At 35.1% G+C, this 21,895-nt stretch overlaps 1 protein-coding gene across 2 annotated transcripts in view; it reads left to right on the forward strand.

Moving 5' to 3' along the window:
* Positions 1-21,895, forward strand: part of LOC142344041 (leupaxin-like) — a 142,550-nt gene that overhangs the window by 17,838 nt on the left and 102,817 nt on the right. The window contains exon 7 of one of the 2 annotated variants that reach the window (XM_075395513.1): positions 965-1,721. The exons of the other annotated variant lie outside the window; for it this stretch is intronic. Within the exon in view, the coding sequence (XP_075251628.1) occupies positions 965-1,243 (279 nt within the window). The 3' untranslated portion in view covers positions 1,244-1,721. Of the gene's footprint in view, positions 1-964; positions 1,722-21,895 lie in introns of those variants that run through there. 2 annotated transcript variants of the gene reach the window in all.

Here is a 21,895-nt window from a genome sequence, read left to right on the forward strand (position 1 = left end):
GACGAATTTTTTGGTCCGTCTTTTTTACTGTTTTTTAGACTGCCGATCTACGAATCTATTGCGGCTATTTTCTGGCAATCTGCCAGCTATGTTTTCATTTTCGAGATTATTTTTGAGTGATTAAGGTATTGATCACACGTGGCTTACCTCTCTTTTGGTTACGATACTTTTGCTTATTAATTGATCTCTAGCGAAGTTTGAAGTAATTATTGTGAACATGTGGGTTTTGGTAGCAAAATTTGTGCTTGATCATTTTGACTTTTCGAGTGACTTTTGCGCACCTGACTTTTTCGTAATGCGTGATCTAAATTGCCCTGTTTTATAGCTTTAAGCAGTTGAATTCGAGTGGCGGCAGTTTACTGCTAGAATTCAAACAAAAGTGTCTTTTTACTACTAGTTGTGTCAAATTTATTTGTGGTTCTAGTATTAATATTAACCTCTGATAACGTCATTTGAAGCCGCCTTAGTGACTTTGGTTACCCCCGACTGAAGCAGTCTGTATTAGATTTGAGCTTGCTCCCACTAATCGCTCGAGAGAAATGCGACGCTAGTGGGATTTTTTACTTGAAGGAAATACGAGTTTGTGTCACTCCAATTGAAGGTTATTCGCGGAAAGCTGATAGAAACAACAAACATAATAAACAGTCTGTTCTATATCAAAGCATGAAATCTGAGTAGTTATAAAAAAGGACTGAATATATGCATCTATAATTAATACACGCCCTTGAAATAGCACGTACTTTTGAAGGCTAAACACCTCTTTTTTTAAATCCAAGTTAGCCACATAATCAGTTTATAAAAAATTTCGTGTCTAAACTTACAGATGACCGAAGACAACAAAGTGGATACAAAAACGGCGAGTACTTAAAAATTTATGTTTAGGTTATAAGTTTCCATTAAAAGAATTGTTACCTGAAAACTGATCACAATTGCAAAAGTGAGAGAAAGATTGTTTTAATTACAGGAATGCAATGTGGAGTTTGCAAGCAGTGGAAACTTCTTTGAGTTCGAAGGAGACCCCTACTGTGAGCTGCACTACCACAAGAAGAGAGGTTCCCTCTGTCTCAGGTGTTCTCAGCCAATCACAGGCAGGTGCATTACAGCCATGGGAGGCAAAAGATTCCACCCTGAACACTTTGTGTGCGTGTTCTGCATGAAACAGTTGAACAAAGGCACCTTCAAAGAGTACAAACAGCAACCCTACTGTCACCCCTGTTTCATCAAACTGTTCGGAGGTCATTAAGTTGACAATCCCAGGGTTCAAAACCAGAAGCAGTCCAATTTATGTATGGTGGATGTTACAGTTTGTCAATGAAGATAATCAATTAAATAGCGCATCTCGAAAAATCTTAACTGTTGATCGAATTCGTTGGTTGAAAACTGTGCCCCATAAAAGCGACAATAATCGCTTGCTAACAATATTGCAATACGCAGCCTGGCACCTTGCCTCAACATATATCCCCAATCTTGCTCTGACCAGTTTCACCTTCTATTCTGAAGTTTTAATATAATAGTCAATTTTAATTAAATAATCTGCATACTTTTATTGAATAGGAAATGTTATCATAGATTGAAAAGCTAATTATTGTTCACTACTTTTGCATGACCTCAAGTTGTTCTATTTGTGCTTCTTGATTCTGTTCCAACAATTAGAGCTGATTATTGATTCTGTGCCAGTCTTGTTAGCTTATTCGCACGACAATTTACAATTCTTTCATTGATTTCTCAAATATTTTGAAGTTATTATAGTTCAGCTGACAGGACTAAAGTGGAACAGAAGCAATTTTTCTTCCGCGTTATCATAAATTCCGTAGTTAGGTTTTGTAGAACTTTTTGAATTTTTTAACAGTATTTGCTACGTTATAGACTGAGACTGAGCACAAGGTCTTGAGGCAAGAACTGTTATTAATTGCTCTCAAACGAAGTCTGATGCAATTATATTTGCCCTGTGGTCTTATGCATTTTTTCTCTTGCCGATTTTTTGTCTGACCCTTATAATTTTTCGTCCTCAAAAACGGGATATACAGATAAAGCCAGATATACAGATAAAGCAGTTATGTTTAATTGCTCTCAAACGAAGTTTGTAGCAATTTTATTAGTCCTGTCGGTCTTTTATGCGATTTTTCGCTTGACCGATTTTCGTCTGACGCTTTTGACTTTTGGTACTCAAAAACGTGATAAACAGGTAGCGCCCATCGGGCATTAAGTGCTCTTAGAGCCTTTCAGCTCTGTTTCAGCTCAAGCTGTTTTGAAGACTTATACTTATGGTGTGAAGGGCGGCTCTTAGAGGTTGAGACACCACCCCCCCCCCCCCCCAATTTTGCCTCCACCCCCAACCGCGCTGTTGCCCCCAACCCAGTGTTGCCCCCCCCATCAGCCGCTGGTGCACCCCCCCCCCCCCGTGACTAGCTACTGACGAAGCCAACCGCTCGCCGGTCGTTTGAGAGCAATTCGCCCGACGTTAGTTGGTTATGAAAATAATTTAATGGAATACAAACGAACTCGAAAGTAACTTAGTTTAAAAAGTTGAAAGTTCTTTCGATAAATTAGACCGTTCAACAACCTTTGTAAGTACTACGCGAAGAGCGAGACGGAGAAATCATTTAATTGAATCAATGATACCAAAGATAAGGCTTCCAAACAGGCTGCAAGATATTTCGCTTGAAAGTTTTTCGTCTGACCTTTTTGACTTTTTGTCCCTAAAAACGGGTTAAACAGGTAGCGTTCGGAAGGCATGAAGTTATTCTAGAGCTTTTCGGCTTAATAGACTCTAAGTATGTGATTCACCGAAACTGTTTTGGAGATATAATTTCATGATGTGAAGAGCGGTTCTCAGTTTGCTCACCCGCCCCAACATCAGCCCCTCCCGAGCTCCACCCCAATCCCTGCGCACCGTTCCGGTGGTCTCGACTCACCGTGCGCTAATTTTTCGGTGGTCAGACGTGCTTTCACATTGACTTTCCTCTTTTTCTACTTTAATAGCATGGTTTAAGAAAAAAAGTACCTTAATTGAAGGATATTTGAAGGCAATTTTACAGTAGACGAGTCTAATTCAATTAGTGACATAATCTTAAAAAAACTTCTGCAACTAATTCTTGATATATTATTCTTTTCAAATGTCTTTGAGAGCCTCTAAAGCTATTGCTGCTAGTTTTGGCAATCTGTCAGCTATGATTTTATTCCTGTTTTTTGCTTATAATTTTTTATTAAAGTTTCAGTTATTTGACTGAATTTTCTCACGCTTGAGTATTTAATGCCGATGTGTGACGGCTTTATTTTCTTTGTCATATATATATAGGGTTGATTTTGGCTGAGAGTAGACGTGACAGATTTTTAATCAAAGAATTTTTAATAATTAAACTGGAAAATAGTTTTTAGCAGACATGCTTTAAGTTCGACGTTTTATCTGAGTACAATTAAGGAGTATAGTCAATTTGTTTCTCTCTTTCAAGTGACTTTGGATTGTCCAAAAAGTTGGAAAGTCATGAATTGGATGAATTGCTGCGCATGAAATTGTGGCATTATTAGACCCAGGGTTATTTTACATTGATGCATTAGGAAAGCGGCAGCTAATACTTGACTTGTTGTTTTTATTTATCCTTATAATTTTTGTCCATAATTGTCAGTATCTTTTTTACACCTAAACTCAGCATAGCTATTTTAGTTGTTTATTGGCAACGCGCCGTAATTGCAATATTTTCTAAACTCTTTTGCTTGATGATTGTTTAATAGCCGCGAAGCGATAGCGGCTATTATTGAAGACATCGTGGTTTGTTACAAATCAAAGAGTTTGAATTTTATTGGGGCGCTGTCTTTTTTTAAAAGATCTGTTTACACATTTTCATGATTTGTTAAGTCAAATTGGAGTAGTGATTTTGGTGACGCGGATACAGGAAGTCGACCAAAAAAGCGAGCGGTTTGGCGGTGTGAATTTTTTTCACTCGAATTTTAAAGGTGAGAAAACGGTGTTTGAACAGAAATTCGCTTTCTTTAGTGGAAATCGAACCTAGACACCAGGAACCTGCTACAAAGCACAAACAATTGACGTAAACTATAATCTATTGATCAAATTCAGGTGAAGAAACAATAGGCACTACTACTGAACTGAGCGGACTGGATCATGGCAATTGCCTACAATTGTAATTCCAGTCAGGTACTATACTGTAAACAACAACCTCACAACAGATGAAAGAATCGAATTGTACTCAAATCCGCTATATGGCATAAATGCTAGTTGTCACTCACTTCAGAGAGTACCTGATCTGGGAAATAGCTGTAACTCACAACAGATTGAGGCACCTTGTGGTGCAGAATCAATTAGAAACGAAAGATCTTTACGCCAAATTACAGGCTTTTCCATTCAAAAAGATGCAAATGGCGCGCAGACAATTTGTTTTCAAAAAAATCAGCAGCAATCAAATGAAAGTAGAAATACTTAAGTTTCTTGAAATACACCTAAGTGTAACTGGAAACAATAGACAAGTCTAAAACAATTGCAATTCTCATTGTGCTTCTAAATTGCCACTAAGTGTGAGAATTTACAGAATCAAATTATCGTTGAAAACAATGCCCTACATTTAACCGTCAAGAATTACTGGTAACACCTTTAAGGGCAGTCAAGTAAAAAAATAGCCTAGTTAATAAAAACAATGATGCCATGAAAACCAATTGAACACAAATTAAAATTCCTAACAGCTCTTAGGAAACAAAATGGATACTAATACTTGGAAAATTTGCTCCACCGCTTACTAACCATATTGCTCTTGTTGAAACTACAGTGGAGAACAACTTTAAGTTACTACTTCTAAACATAAACAGATATAAACAAACAACCACACGTATACACGCACAAGCAATTTCGAAAAACAGCCTTGCATAGGTATTCTCGCATAGCAATAAAAAAGGTTCAAGTCAGACGAGCTTTAATATTCCTACCCCAACTAAAACGGTAGAAGGAAACTAAACTCACCTGATGCTGAACTGACAACTCTTCAACTACAAACAAGCATGAACCATTAGTTGAAGCATCAGTAAATAACGTAAAGGTAAATAACGTCAAAACCGGTCAATCTAAACAAAAACGTGGTTTTATTGGTTTTGTCTCAAGGGTTAAGAATGCATGGTTGCACGTAAAGCATGTATGGTTATATGTAAAGTCAAAAATTAATTGTTAATTAAAATAAACGAAACAAATTATTGTAAGCGGCAGTCCCTGCCCAAGTATCGGACTCTTCTCTTTGAAATTGGAATTTATTGTGAAGACAAACCGAGACGAGCTCGGATTAGTGTTAGATATTCACCAACGGCGTACAGTTTTAGCGAAATATGATCTTTTTCTTCGTCACTTAGAGGTGATAACTTTTCATTGAGCTTTTAGTGAAAGGAAATCTTTCACATCTTATTCCAATCTTACTCTCTCTGGCAAAAATAAAGTTTTTAGTCTGTGACGGTTAAACAATCCGCGTCGAATGTCATGTTTATTTCGGAGATTTAAACTTTCTGCCAAATCATACTCACTTAAAGCCAATGCACATAAATGTGCCAAAACGTCAGAAGGATGAAATAATTTTGTACGGTATCGGTACTAACCTCGTTTTTTCCAGACTACGGAAATTTTTACGGTGCTTTTTTGGTAAGCTGTTCGCCAGTCGCGGCAGAGAAAGAGTTGACAGCTTTCCTCAAGGTTAATATGCCCCTCGGAGATAGGGTAAATACTTCCAAGTTGTAAATAGTTATTATTAATTCCTTGCCATCCATTTTCACGGGACAAAACACGTTTCGAATTATCTTTAGGTGCGAATGTTTCCCTAGTAACAACACAATGAACATGAAATTCGGGTTGATAAATAATTTCTCCAGGCTCACTATGATAAAATGAATGAGATAAATATTTTTAGATTTCAAAACTGTAGTCCTTATATGTAAAAAAGTTTTGCAGTTTATTAAATGTCTTCATGTTCAAAAGAAATCGTTGTCACGATTGTCAGTAATTATCGACAGCATTGAGCAAGAAAACAAGCCTAGCAAAAGACGCGGCACCTACATCTTCTGAATGGCCAATTGTAAACCAACTGCCATTTGCTGAAAGCATATCAAAACCTCTAGGTGTGATAGCAGGAGGTAATGCATGTTTGGTTTTGGTTTTTGGTAATTCAAAAGCAATTGTTCTGAAAGATTCAAATCCAGCAAGTTGATCGTTAGAACATTCAGAATTCTATCCTGAATTGATACCACTTCTATATCAACTTGACCCAAATTCCACTTGCGACTGACATCAGACTTTAAACAACAAATAGTTTTGGCTTCAGGTCCACGAATAACATAGGGATAATTGGGAAAGCTGGTAGAATTGAGTAAAGAGCCAACTTCGTTATTAATTGGTAAATGTTTAATTCCCACAACTTTCAACAACTCTTCCACTCGAAACAAGCGTGAACCAAGAGTTGAAGCATCAGTAAATAACGTAAAGGTAAATAACGTCAAAAACGGTCATTCTAAACAAAATTTTTTGGTTTGGTTGGTTTTGTCCCAAAGATTTAAGAATGCATGGTTACAGCTAAGGAATGTACGGTTATATGTCAAGTCAAAAAGTTGTGTTTTAAAATATTGTTTGTGGATATAAAGAATACACCGTAAAAAACCGCGCATACACTGGTTGCGGTGTTATGATCCAGCTGCGGGTCAATTTGACAATAATAGGATAAATACTAACAAAGTTTAGAGAAGCAATGTTTTTAGAAGTTGAAATGAACAGTTATATGTTCAAATTACTCACCATTTATGTTGCTCCCAGAGTCAACAAACTTGAGTTTGTTGACACGTTGGATGTTTTTTGGAATTTATTTACTGAGTCTAATGATCCCTTTGTAATTTGTGGTGATACAAATATTAACATCCTTGAGGAAAATAAACTCACAAAAAATTACAAAGTCTGTATTGCAAGTAATGGGTTTGTAATAAATGAAGCAATACCCACTAGAGTTGTTGCCAAATCTTCAACTTGTCTTGATCATTCGTTTTCCAACGTATTAAACCTGAATTTTTTCTGTTGGATTCCAATAATTTTACAGATCATTATCCGATGCAACTTAAATGGTACTACGGATCGGTGAATCATAAACTAACAAAAGAATATAGAGACACAAGTTTTTTGAAATGCCACACAAGTTTTCCCATCAATTTTGTACGGAGATACAAACATTATGGGAGTTGATAAATGGTGACATTGAATCATCCTATGAGTTTTTTGAAAATATTTTCCTGACGATCTTAAATAAATTCGCACCAATCATAACTGGCAATTTTAAACTTACTAATCAAATTCATTGGTTTTCAAACAGTATCAAGAATTTGAAATTAAAAAACAAAGCACATCGGCAGTGGAAGTCATCTCAACTTGAAGCGGACTTAAATACTTTTAAATATCTAAGGGCAAAAATACATGACCTGATTACCAAGACCAAGCGAAATTATTACAGAGATAAATTAAATCAAAGTATTGGAGACTCAAGACAAGTGTATAAATCATCAAACGATATAAGAGGTATCAATAATAAATCTGAAATACTTCCTAAGCGGAAAGACTCAAACGACACTGAACTACCAGCGAATGAAATTGTTGAAACGTTCATCATGCACTTTACGAATATCGTCTGTGACATTCAAAAGAGCGTTAAAAATAGTGAATTAAAAACATTTGCGTCTGAAAATCAGTCCATGTTTTTAATTGAGTTCACAGAAAAAAGACATTTCTGATCTCATTAATTCGATTGATTACAAAATTAGCTCAGGCGTTGATTTCATAAGCAATGTAATAGTAAAGACGTTCAACCGAGAACTATCACCTCTCCTTGTGCCAAAACGTCAGAAACGATGAAATAATTTTGTACGGTATCGGTAAAAACCTCGTTTTTTTCCAGACTATGGCAATTTTTACGATGCCATTTTGATAAGCTGTTCGCCAGTCGCGTCCGAGAAATTTTTGACAGATTTCCTCAAGGTTAAAATGCCCCTCAGACATACTTTGCTCAACTAAACCGCGCGAATCGCCAAAGACAAAATTATCAAATAAAATTTCTTCCAAGTTGTAAATAGTTATTGTTATTTCCTTGCCTTCCATGTTCATGGGACAAAATAAATTCCGAATTATCTTCAGGGGCAAATGTTTTTCTAGTAGCAACACAATGAACATGAAATTCAGGCTGATCAATAATATCTCCAGGCTGACCATGATAAAAATGAATGAGGTGAATAAGTTTTAGATTTCAAAACTCTAGTCCTTATATGTAAAAAGTTTTGCAATTCAATAAATGTCTTCATGTTCAAAAGAAGTCGTTGAGTCAGATTGCCGTCAGTAATTATCCATAGCTTGGAGCCGGATACAAGCCTAGCAACGGACGCGTCATATTCTAAATATTCTAAATGGCCGTTTGTAAACCAACTGCCATTTGCTGCATGCATATCAGAACCTCTAGGTGTGATAGCAGGAGGTAATGCATGTTTGGTTTTAGTTTTTGGTAATGCAAAAGTAATTGTTCTGGATGATTGAAATCCAGCAAGTTCACCATTAAAGTTCAATACCAACATCACCCAAATTCCACTCGCGACTGACATCTGACTTTAAACAACAAGCAGTAATGGCTTCAGGTCCGCGAATAACGTAGGGATAGTTAGGAAAGTTTATAGAATTGAGTAAAGGGCCAACTTCGTTAATAATTGGTAAAGTTGTAATTCCCATAACTTTCAACAAAACCTACTCCAAACAAGCATGAACCATGAGTTGAAGTATCAGTAAATAACGCAAAGGTAAATGACGTCAAAAACGGCCAATCTAAACGAAAACTTGGTTTGATTGGTTTTGTTTCAAGGGCTTAAGAATGCATGGTTTTACGTACAGAATGTATGGTTACATGTAAAATCAAAAATAACACAAAATTGTATTTCAAATTAAACAAAACAAACTATTGTAAGCAGCAGTCCCTGCCCGAATATCGGACTCCTCTCTTTAAACTTGGAATTTATTGTGAAGGCAAAGCGAGATGAGCTCGGATTAGTGTTAGATATTCACTAAAGGCGTACAGTTTTATCGAAATATGATCTTTTTCTTTGTCATTTAGAGTCCGTAACTTTTCATTGAGCTTTTTTGAGAGGAAATCCTTTTCACGTTTTCTTGCATTCCTACTCTCTCAGGCAAAAGTAATGTTCTGTGACGGTTAAATAATCCGAATCGAATGTCATGTTTATTTCGGAGATTTAATTTTTCTGCCAAATCATACTCACTCGAAGCTAATGCACATAAATGTGCCAAAACGTCAGAAATGATGAAATAATTTTGTACGGTATCGGTAATAACCTCGTTTTTTCCAGACTACGGCAATTTTTACAATGCCATTTGGATAAGCGGTTCACCAGTCGCACCAGAGAAAGTGTTGACAGATTTGTTCAAGGCTAAAATGCCCCTCAGACATACTTTGCTCAACTAAACCGCGCGAATCGCCAAAGACAAAATTATCAAATAAAATTTCGTCAATTGTAAATAGTTATTGTTATTTCCTTGCCTTCCATGTTCATGGGACAAAATAAATTCCGAATTATCCTCAGGGGCAATTGTTTTTCTAGTAACAGCACAATGAACATGAAATTCAGGCTGATCAATATTATCTCCAGGCTCTGACCATGATAAAATGAATGAGGTAAATAAGTTTTAGATTTCGAAACTGTAGTCCTTATATGTAAAAAGTTCTGCAATTCATTAAATGTCTTCATGTTAAAAAGAAATCGTTGAGTGTCACGATTGTCGTCAGTAATTATCCACAGCTTTGAGCAGGATACAAGCCTAGCAACGGACGCGGCACCTACATCTTCTAAATGGCCATTTGTAAACCAGCTGGCATTTGCTGCAACCATATCAGAACCTCAAGGTGTGATGGCAGGAGGTAATGCATTTTTGGTTTTGGTTTTTGGTAATGCAAAAGCAATTGTTCTGAAAGATTGAAATCCCCGTTCGCCGTTAGAACATTCAGAGTTCCATCCTGAATTGATAAAAATTCTTTATCAACATTACCCAAATTCCACTCGAGACTGACATCTGACTTTAAACAACAAGCAGTATTGGCTTCAGGTCCGCGAATAACGTAGGGATAATTAGGAAAGTTTATAGAATGGAGTAAAGGGCCAACTTCGTTAATAATTGGTAAAGTTGTAATTCCCATAACTTTCAACAACTCCTACTCCAAACAAGCATGAACCATGAGTTGAAGTATCAGTAAATAACGCAAAGGTAAATGACGTCAAAAACGGCCAATCTAAACAAAAACATGGTTTGATTGGTTTTGTCTCAATGGTTTAAGAATGCATGGTTTTACGTAAAGAATGTAAGACGTGTTCTAGAGCTTACCTTTGTTAGGGTACTTCCTGAACTGTCTTATGGTTGTCTCAAGAATACTAGTTAATCTTAAGGCTTACCTGACTAACTAAAGTTCTATTCCTCTAGTCTGTTACTCTTCTATCTGAGCTTCAGTAGACGGTGCACGGGCCCCAATGCTACGGTCTAACGTTTATCTCAATACAAAACAAGAGCGGAGTAGAGAGAGAGAAATATACTCTATTATTAAATCAGGATGGTGACTGGTACTGACTAAATTACTTTCTCTTCTGCTGAGAGAGGGTAGATGGGTAAACACATAAAGGGAAAGGAGGATAAAATAATATATCATTTTTATCCAATCAGGAAAGAGTATTTCAGTCTTTTTCTGAATAAAGTCTTTCAAATATTAAATATTCCTTTTTGGAAGTCATGCCTGACTCCATCTTTCCGGGGTTTAGAGTTGTTTTGAAAGTCTTCCAATCGAATATAGTAGAATATAGTTTATTAATTTCTCTGTAGTCTCTCTGAAGGATTTTCTTTCTTTTTTGGTTGTGTTGCTTGAAGATCGGCTCGTCTGTGAGTCGATTCCGAAACATCGGTTACCCAAAGAGCAAGGAGTGAACATCAACAACCACAAAAGTATCTATTCCACCACCACACTATCCAGTGGGCGGAGATCCTTCTGGGTAGGCCCGTCGTTGATGTTGTAGGCGTCCTGATGTCCGGCGTCGACTTACCTGACTTACCTGGTTTGCTTGGTTTGTTTCTGTTAGCTGTTAGATGTTAAGAATCGTTTTTAGATTCACTACATGTTCTAGATATACGTAGTATCCCTTCCGGTTGGAAAGAAAACTTAAAGATGTATGTTATATGTTTTTGTGTTAATTGTTATTTAACAAGTTATGGTTTTGGTGGTGACATAAAGGAGATTATGTCAACGAAATGGCGAATAACGTTTTTGTTTTCAGTGACATGTGATTTGTCGGCCATGCTGATTGTTAATTTTGTTATAGAAGTTGAACATGTATTAATTAATGCCCCTGTTTGAAGTCATGAGTTATTTTAATGGTATTAGTTCTTACAATTGTTTTGTCATACTTCTACGATTGCCCATTTGTGAGTTGTTACTGAGGAAACATTTTCCGTGTCTGTAAGATTGTGAAAATGCTGCTTATCACTTTGCTATATTTTTTCATATAGCTGCTAGTCTCTTATGAATTTTTTAAAGGGTTACAGATCTCGCTTATAGTAGTTTGCAATGGGTAGGCACACGAATGACAAGTTCCTAATCCCAATTAACAGTTATTTCTTCAACTTCATGAATTAATTTAACGTCTCTGTCTGCGCGCTTACGATCTAAGGATCAACGTTTCCCGAGATCTGAGTACTGTTTTCTATGTGAATTGTTACAATGATAGTGGATTGTTAGTTGTTACTATAGCTAACGGCGTACAGTAGCTGCTTGAGTTACATATATTTCATGTATTTTGTTTTGTCACTTTTACAAACTTGCATGTGAAAATTTCGATTTGAGTGAAAATTCTGTTTTCTTTTGTTTTTAACCTGACTGTTTCGTATATGTTACTCTATTTTAAATTTAGAGTTTGTTATAAATAATAAATTTGTAATGTACCTTTTGTATGGTTAGATTGTAAATTGTATTAAGGTATTCAATATGTTATAATCTGTTTTATGAAAAAATGTCATGTCCTATAGTATTGTGTTACTTACAGTGTTGTTAACATGGCTTATGAGTCATTTATTCAAATGTTATGCATATTATTCATGTGTTTTGTTTGTTCTGTTTTTTTTTCATTTTATTTGCCTATTTGCTTTATTTACAAAATTGCCTGTTTGCATTGCATATAACTAACTATGGAGAAATCTTTGCATATTTACATGTACAGTTTTAAAAAGTAGGTTAGGTTTTGTATAAGTAAAAACATATTTTTGGTTTTATACTGTTTATTTCAAACTGATTAATATCTAGTGATAGAAATAAATTTGGTTAATGGTATTATAATTGAAAGATTATGATTCAAATTCAGTGATCTACAATATGGATTGAATAGTTGGGGAAATAGATTTGGGATAATAAAGATTAACAAACATATGCAAGGATTTACAAACAATCAATATTAAAGTCTGTTATAGATGGAGATTGAAGTCTATTACCTACTGAGTCCGGGAATTGTTACTTGTTACTTTCCTTTTGTTGTTACAGTTTCTCTGTTTGTTTTGGATAGTTACCCCTTTCACAATAATGGTTGTATTCCTTCAGGAAATATTCGTCTTTGGAAAGATAGTATCCAAGTAAGTTAATTACGTCTTGTAAAGGAGTTTCCGTTATCGATGCTTGTAGTGCGTTACAAATCTCTTTTTCTGTCTGTGGTATCTTTCTTTCGTTATTGAAGGTGAAACGATTCGTGATCGCCTTATTGGTCACGCTCCCTGTCAGGTGGTAAACGTGATATTCTTCGCACGGTTCGAGTGCTTCTAAGGGAACCATGAGCGGTCGCTCTGGTTCGTCTTTGGATTGAAATACGTAATAATTTTTAATGGGATCGAAGTTTCTCAACGTCCCTATTGTATAGCTCCATTTTATTCTGTAGCTGTAGTTTAAAAAGTACGGGGAAGTCAATTGATCATTGATGTGTATGAAACTTTTAGAAGCTGTATATTGTTTGTCTCGTAAGAATGTATAATATATTAAGTTATGTATCAACTTTGTCTCATGTACTCTGTAATTGTTACTTTGTACATCTTTTGGCGTAGGGTGGAGTAGGTTGAAGCTTAATTGAAAAATCTGATGTTGCTGTGTGAATGCGCTATACGCCGAAAGGTCCTGAGAGGCTTTTGCCACTAGGAAATCAAAATTACAAGTTCTTGGTAAACGGAACTCATAATCGTAATCATAGAGGAAGCGTTCCGTAAGACTGTAAAATTGCTTAAGTTTGGGGTACAGAGATTGATGTATTTTATCTCTGCCCATATTTTTCGTGCTCCTTTTTACAGTGTTTGTATTTTCCGACGGAAGTGGTGGAAAAAATTCTGATACACGGTCTTTCAGTGTATGTAATGGTGCGATGAAGAAATTGTATGATCGTGAATCAAAAGGCATTTCCGACCAATTTCTGTACGATAAAAGTGGATCATAATTTATTCCGTGTGGATTACTTAGTGTTTTCGGGTCTTTATCTTGAAACCAGACCGTCTCCATTACCGTTTCGGTCGGAGTTTGTTCATTTGTCGACTGGTGGAAGAAAGACTTTCTGTTATTTGAGCGGGGTGTCACCGCATATGGAAATCGTAGATTGTTAGTATTTGGAACTGTTTGTCTTGTAAATAAACGTTTTCTAACGTTGCTTTGTGGTGGGTAATTGTCTGATGGTGGGGGTGGTCGTACTGGCGGGGGGTAATTTGGTAGAGGTGGTGACATATATGTGTTGCTAGTATTTTGGTTATAGTTTTGTCTTGGTCTTGTGTTCTGGTAGCTATGTACAGCTATGTTTGTTCTTTGTTCTGATATGTTACTAGTACTATTATTACTGGTATCAAAGGATTGAAGATTTCGTCTATTACCAAATTTGTTGTTTATTTTCCGTGCTATCTCCTGTGGTGTCTGTACGTGTTCCTGGTTGTTTTCCAGTTCGACTCTAAATGTGGTGACTTTCTCGTTATCTGTTATCATGTTACTTTCAGTCTGTGTTCCACATTCAGACGCACAGTCCCGAATTGTTCCGGGGCTGGATCTGCCTGATTCACAACTTAGTTCTCCGTCCTCTACTTCGTATGAGAATGGCGAGTCTGATTTATATGGTGATTCGTAGTCCATGTTCGATGCCATTGTTGAATGCTAAAACTCAAACATGGTTAGTCTAATCTAGATTATGTTTATTGTTTATTAATATTTATGTTACAAAAAGTTTGTTACAAACAGTTTGTTTAATATTTTGTTTCCGTATTGATATATATTTTGTAGTTAGGCTGTTATCTGGTTTAATCCTTAGATTTTGTTCGTTATTTATAGAAGGTAGAAAAATTTGGCTAAGTAATGGCATAAGTGTTGTTAGTTGTTACTGAAAAGTATTGTTTGGTTTAAATTTCGTATGTATCCGCTGAATGAGTATCGTAGTATGTAACCTCATTCGTATGCGGCTGATCGTTTTTGAGGATGTCTAAGCTATAGCTACGGTTTTGTATTTTGTTGTTTGTTAATTTTAATTGATTGAAATCTATAGGTGGTGGATTCTGTATCTCTAGAAGTCTTGAAGTTGGTATGAGTTTATGTTGATTATTTTGATTATTTGATGGTTGGGGGATTTCATATGGTGTTTGTTGAGTTGTTTGTGTTTCATATGAATACGGTTTAATCGCGTGCGATTGTTCTATAGTAGGTGCGCTTGGGATTGGTACAGGTATTGGTATTGGTGGTAGACTACTCAAACGTTGGTATGCTGGAGGTGGTGTTATTAGTTGTGGTGGTATTGGCGGTAGTGGTTGGGTTTTACTTTCGTCTATTGTCGTTAATATTTCTGTTTTATGTTTTCTTTCTGGTAGTGGTGGTGCTTGTTTCTTTGTTGGTGACTCCAATGTACGTAGTTGTAAACCATGTTCTGTCCTGCGGATAGTAGTGTTATAGTGTTTATAGTTCGTATCCACATAATTTTCTGTCGTTTTATCTCTACGAGTTAATGTTGGTATTTCTGTTGAATGTCTTCTGAAATGTTGAATATGTATTCGTGAATTATTATGTCCTTTACTGTAATGTGAATTGTTATCATCATTATTATTGTCGTTATTATTGTCGGAATCATCTTCCTGTATTTGTGCAACTAGTTGGGTTAGTGTTTGTGAGAATATTCCAAAAATTCCTGTTAATAATATTTTTGTTATACTTGCTTGTTTCCCAATCGCTTTATGTATTGCAAAAGCGTTGTAGAATTTTATAATTAGGTTTGTTACAAATAATATCATGCTCATCATCGCATAGATGATAGCCATCTTTTCAAGTATGTACCATGGCCAACCAAAGATAGATAGTATCTGATCTTTCAGCCATGCTGCGTCGAAAATTTCCTTCCAGTTTATACTTGGTTGATCAATCTGAAAGTTATATCCATTTATGTTCAAGTCTTTTAACCATTTAAGTGAATGTTCATAATTTTTGTATGTTTGTAATAATCCTAATTGTTCTAATTCGAGTAGCTTTTGTGCGTTAGCAGATTGTGCTTCTTGAAGCGGTTTTTCGCGATCTCTCATATATTCGTGTAGTAAATCTCTTTTTCGTTCTTGTATTAATTGTTCTTTGCTAAATATTCCACTTTCAATGAGGCTTGCTTTGCTGAACATATTATCAAGTACTATTTCTTCCGGTGATATTGTTTCTAATATTGTTTCTACTTTTATTGGATATGGTGTCAATCTGTATCTTACTGTTCCTTCTGTGTCTATTGAGATCAGTTGATCGAAATTACTATGTGAACATGGGACTGTTTTCGCCCAAAGGTATGTTTGTCGTGTTAGTTGATGTACGTATTGTACTCTATTTTTGTATAGTATTGGTATTTTGTCGTAACATTCACGTGTTTGTGGTACGTATAGTGGTGATGATTTCTTTGCACATTTGTACATTTTCATCACATTGACTCCTTGTTTCACAAATATGGATCTATCTCCTGTAAGGATGTATCCTAATAGTGGTGTATTCTTTTGTACTTGTGTTAGTGTCAATTGTCGAATATTGCGAGTTTGTTCGCATATCTGTGAATAGAATTCTATTGCCTGTAGACTAATGCGTGAATATATATTACTCATATAGAGGTCCATTTTCATTTGTAGATGTGTGTTCTCGTTTACAAAACCATAATAATAATTTTGATGTTCTTCGTCTTCATATCTTGTGTATGCATTTGACATAATTTGCTGTGGTTTTATTTTTATAAATTTTTCTTCTTCAAATTTGTCTTCTTTTCTTGTTACTTTAAGTCCTGTATGCATATCAAAACCATATTCGTATATTATATAGATATCATCGTATTCTGTTTTATGTAACGGTTGTGGTGATCCACATTCTCGTTCAACTAATGGGTAGATTTCAAATCTTGTTGCGATTGAGGATGTATCATTAAATTTTACTTTTTGTTCTACATCTGGTTTTTGTACTGATGACCATTCCGCGTTTGTTTCTATCCAATATCGTTCCTGATACTTAACCATATATGCATCAAACCGAATAAGTTCGAATAGTTGGCAATGTGTTTGGGGTTCCCAAATGATTGTTGCTTTTGTAAAGGGTGTTGGTAAACATTCTCCCTTGTGGAGATCACATGGTAGTTTTGTTCCCATATATGATATTTCTTTTGTATCAAGGTTTAGTATTAATGAGACTTCTTTTATCTCTAGAGTCCAATCTAAAATGTCAATTCTATTTTGTTTTTTGACGCCTGATAGGCAGTTTGATTGTGCATTTTTGATTTCATTTGGCACCCACATTGGGTTTGTATAATCATATACTAATCTTCCATATGGTGGTACCATAGGAGTGTCTACTTTGAATTGTATATTTTCTTGTACGTTTTCTAGTCTTTTTTGTAATGGTGGGTTTGATAAGTAATTGAATGATATGTTATGCCTTGTTGGCCTGTATTTTGTATTTTTAAGGAAGTTAATTCTGGCGAGTTCGTTACGAACTTCGTCTGGGTCCAAGATTTTCGTTCTTCGTGCATCTGATACGTAATAGCTCGGTCTGTTTGCTCTAATGTAATGAGTGTGTTGTGAACACCATTCTACTTTTTCTTTGATCGTTCCTGTAACAGCATATGCTTTAATCTCTACAGCTTGTGCTTTTGATAATAATTGAACTTCTGTTTTTGTCATTTCTAAGTCTAATGGTTTAAATTTACATGTGCTGATTTTGTTCAGTTCGTAGTATTTTACGTTTGTTATTTCTTCTGCGTCGCAGTCGTAGTGTTCGATAAAAATGTCTTGAGGTCCTACTGCTGATCCATTAATGTTTTGTCCTTTCAATTCAACGTAATCTTCTTTTGTCTGTCGTTTGTTTCTTTTATTATTTAGTTGGAATTTTTCCAAAATACTGTCTGTTAATTGTTCTCTGTAAAAATTCCAATTTCGTGTCCATTTATCTATGGCTATTTCCCACATTTGTTCGTAATCTGTACTATTCTTGAATTCTTTTAAGTCTGGTGATGTATACTTTGATGGTAATTTGTATATTTCCGTTTCAAATTTTGTTTTGTTATTAAATACATGATCCATTAACTTGTTAAAGTTATCTTGGTCGGTTACATTTATGTTATTTGTTTTTGTTTTGTTTTTCTTTTGGAAACTCTCTATATGTTTTTCCATACGTTCTTGTATGTGTTCTTTAATTTGTTCTCTGATATTTTGTTTTATTTTATATTTTGATCTTATTTCTGTGTCTATTTTCATATAGATAAATAATGTTATTAGTAATAATATTAGTATTATGGATTTTAATTGAAGCGGCATGTGTATGATAGTCCTGTGTGGGGATTATAGAATGTTGCAAATCCTAAAGTTTTTGTGTATCGATCGAATTTGTAGACGAAATCAATGCAAACAAATGGTGCTGGTATCGTTGTTGTTACAATAGATGGTGTGGTAGCGTGAAATGGATGGTTAAATATGGTGTCGTATTTTATTGTAGTATTGAATTTAAGTTCCAAAGATGGTGTTGCTAAGACGTTTAGTGCTGTATTTCTTTGTCTTGTTGTAAGATTTAGTGTGTTTTCTAGTCTTGATAGTGACCAGTTAGTAAGTGTGTCTCCTAGATTAGTAGGTCCATATAGCGGTGGAGGTGAATTCCAGGTTTTATAATCTAGTGTAAAAAGATATGTATGTTCATTAATTCTACTCAAAGTTGGTGGATTTGGATTGAGTACGGGTGTTGCTCTAGTTCTTCCAGGGTGTGTAGATGATAATCTTATTTCTGGTATAAATGAAGTAGGTGATAATGCTGTGTTTTGTGGTGGTTGTAGGGAATTTGCTATTTCTATTCGTGGTACACTAATAGATGTATTTGTTAATGAGGATGTTCTTGGTGTTCTTCGTGGTGTTGAACTTGTACTTGCGGATTGTTGCGGTGATGTTGCTGACCAGAGTGAGCTGTTTGGTGATTGTGTTGGTTGTACACGAAAGTGTTCTTGTACAAAATTGAAATCTTGTCTTTGTTGTGGTGTTGGCGGTAAAAATGGGTTAGCTCGAAGTTCTGATGCTGTTGGTGTTGTAATAGTATGAACGCTTGACTGGTCGCTTGGTGACGCGATACTAAAGTTTGTTAGTGTTGGTGTACCTATACGACTTGGTGGTTCTGATTGCTCTGCTCCTATAGGTCTTATTATGTTTGATTCTATATCAGTTGATCCATATGATACTAATGTAGAGTCTTGTGTAGGAAATGATAGTGATGCTCTACGTCTGCCTCTTAGTAGATGTCGTGTATCTGTTCTTGCTCGTCTTACTGTATATGGGTTTTCGTTTTCGGGGTTTGTTTCTTCTATTTCTGGTGATGTGGGTATATTTGTTAAGTCTGTTACTTCGTTGTGATGTGGTCTTTCTGGGTGATTGTTACTATTGTTATTATTATTTGATGAAGCAATTTTTGCTGTTTTTAGATAATTTCAGGCTCCAGAACCTGGTCCGGGTGGTGGATGTTGTATGTACGGTGGGGCTAGTATAACTACTGGTATTAATTCTTGTTCTGGTTGGTGTGTTTGAGCTCCTAGGTTTGTAATCCAAATTTCGTTAGTTGTTAGTCTAATATTTAGTTGATATATGACATATTACCATGTAATGGTGATGTGTTGGGGAATCCAATTTGGAGGTAGAACTTTTGTGTATGTAATGTATGATATATCGATTCTTCAATGTCTGGGTTGGGTTCAATTTTTATGGGTTTACAAAATATTCTATTAGTCCTAAGCACATACGTACGAAGAAGTATATTATAATTGCAATTTTTATAAATTTAAATATTTCTAATTCGACAATATCTATGTTTGTTTTACATATGTGGTAAATATCGGGGTGGGTTTCATGCATCGGGTTATTGTACTGGTGGGCTTGCATATACGACTCGGCGGTTGCGTATAACTTCGCTTATTGTTACAATAGCTAAATATGTCGATATTATTACAATGCAAGGTACTAGGAGTATTGTTAGGAAGAATATTACTTTAGATAGTATAAAGTAGATTGTAATTAAGGATTCGTTGAAATCTATTTTTGAAACTGGTAAATAAAATGTGTAACTTTGTTATTAATTATGTAAATGTGAGGTGTAATGCTGCACTGAAGAGTGACAGTTATTTGCTCAATTGTAACTGACACTTAACTGTGCCGCACTACAGATATTATTATACAGTATTTATCTGTAGATTACTATTACGATTACTGGTATCATATCCTAAAGTATGTGTTACAATATATTTGTTAAAGTTTTACTCTTTGGTTTTATCGTCAAGAGGTGTTGTATCGTCTATAAGTGTTATAGCGTCTTTTTTACATACAACTATAAAAACTGTTTTTAGTTTGTTAAGGTCAATACATCGATCTGTTTGGATCTGTTGTTTCAGTAAGTTATACTCTGTGATTATTTCGTTACAAATGGTTATCTGTTTTAGTAATTCAAAATGTTTTTCTCCCCAAAATAGTTTTACTTCTTGTCCGCTTTCTGTTTTTCCTTCAATAATAAATAAACAATCTTTATCGGAGAATTTACAAATTGTTGTTCTTATACTATCGTTATCAAAATGAATGTGGTTTCCAAATGAGTAATCTAATTTTGCAAAGTTTTCTCTTTGGACTTGGATTTTTATACAAAACTGTTTTCTGTTCAAAGAGTGCAAAAACTCTGACACTTTTATCATTGGTGGTTTTTCATCACTGTGGTGACTGTAGTGATGGATTAATCTTTGGGAGAAGAAGTTCAAATAGTTTAATGCGTAGTTAAAAGGATTCAGTTTACCTGGTGTTGTTGGATTGTTGAGTGAAGAGGATAAATGAAAGAGTTATGACAAATATGAGAAAAGTTATGAAAGAGGTTATGAAGTGATACAAAATTTGTTTAGGTATTAGATATATTGAAATATATGAATTTCTTTTTGAGATAGAATATTTTTAGTCTTAAGACTAAATTTTGTATTTGTAGAGTTTAGAATTTTCAGCTTAGCTGAGTTTTTTCGCAAATTTTTTCAGATTTTTGAACAAGTTTAACGGTTGTGGTTTGTGCGAGGCAAAATCAGAATTGTGATTTTTACTTTCTTTTCGAAGGCTCTCTATAATGTTGGTGACATTTTCATATCTTCCGTTTTTCATTTTTTGGATTTTAAGTTGTCAATTTCAATAATTACTGGGTCCAATTATGGTGTTAGTTTCCTCGTTTGATGAATTGGTTACTCTTCTGATTGTTACGATACTCTTTGTTCTCGAGATTTTGTTTTCCTTGTAATTTGTATATTGACATTTGTTTGATGTTTAGATGGTATGCTTTCATCATGGTATGTTAATTCTTTCTTGGTGCCAATTATATGGTATCAATAAGCTTAGTTTGTTATTTCTCTGCCAATTATGCTATTTCTTTTGTTTTGAAGTGTTCTCCCTATCATTAGGATGGTTAGTTAGTGATGGTTGGTGGCGTTAGCGGGATGGTTAGTGGTGCCAGTTCTTACCAATTAGCTTGGTACCTTTTGTTCTAATTAGCTATATGGTATGTCTGTTGTATGCCTTTGATGGTGCAACTCTGCAGATGGTGCAACTCTGCAGATTTTAATTATTGACATAAACGAAGTATTGACGTAGTTGAAATGTTTATTTCATCTACTAATGATCTTAGTAAGACCTGTCTTGTTTAATCACCATTGTGTTAGGTGAAAATGTTGATTGGTATGTTTTTGTTACTAATTGCGTCTGCATAGAGACTGTTTGTCTCTAACGTTCGTTGTTTAAGATATCTTTGTTCATAATTGATGGTGTCAATTTGGTATTTTCTTCCCTTTAATTGGTTTTAGTTTTAGTTTGGGTTTCTAAAGATAACGTCCGTTTCTTTACTAATGATGTCTGTGACATTTTAGTTGTTGGCGTTTGTTAGAATAATAATGTCCGTATTTTCACTAATGAGATATATAACGTCCGTTTTCTCACTAATGAGATGTACTAACGAGGTATATGACGTCCGTATTTTAAATGACGTGTTAGTTAATGACGTATGTGTGGAGTTTTTGCAAATTGGTTTGCAAAAAGGAATAAAACGTTCCTATTATCGAAGATATCTTAGCCGAAACGTTAAAATGTATTATGGATTGTTATGTGATTAATATATCTGGATGTGTTCGAATGTAATGAAATAGAAATGTGTATTTGTGTTTTAGATCAAGTCTCCGATGATTATGTAATGATGGAGATGACATGGCGGAGTGGTGAAGATTCTGTATTCCCGTTATTATTTCGTATGGAAGAAGTTATTCATTATAGCTGAAAGTTGTTATT

Source organism: Convolutriloba macropyga, chromosome 1 (genome assembly GCF_964194025.1).
Source record: "Convolutriloba macropyga chromosome 1, txConMacr16.3, whole genome shotgun sequence".
Taxonomy (NCBI): Eukaryota; Metazoa; Xenacoelomorpha; order Acoela; family Convolutidae; genus Convolutriloba; species Convolutriloba macropyga.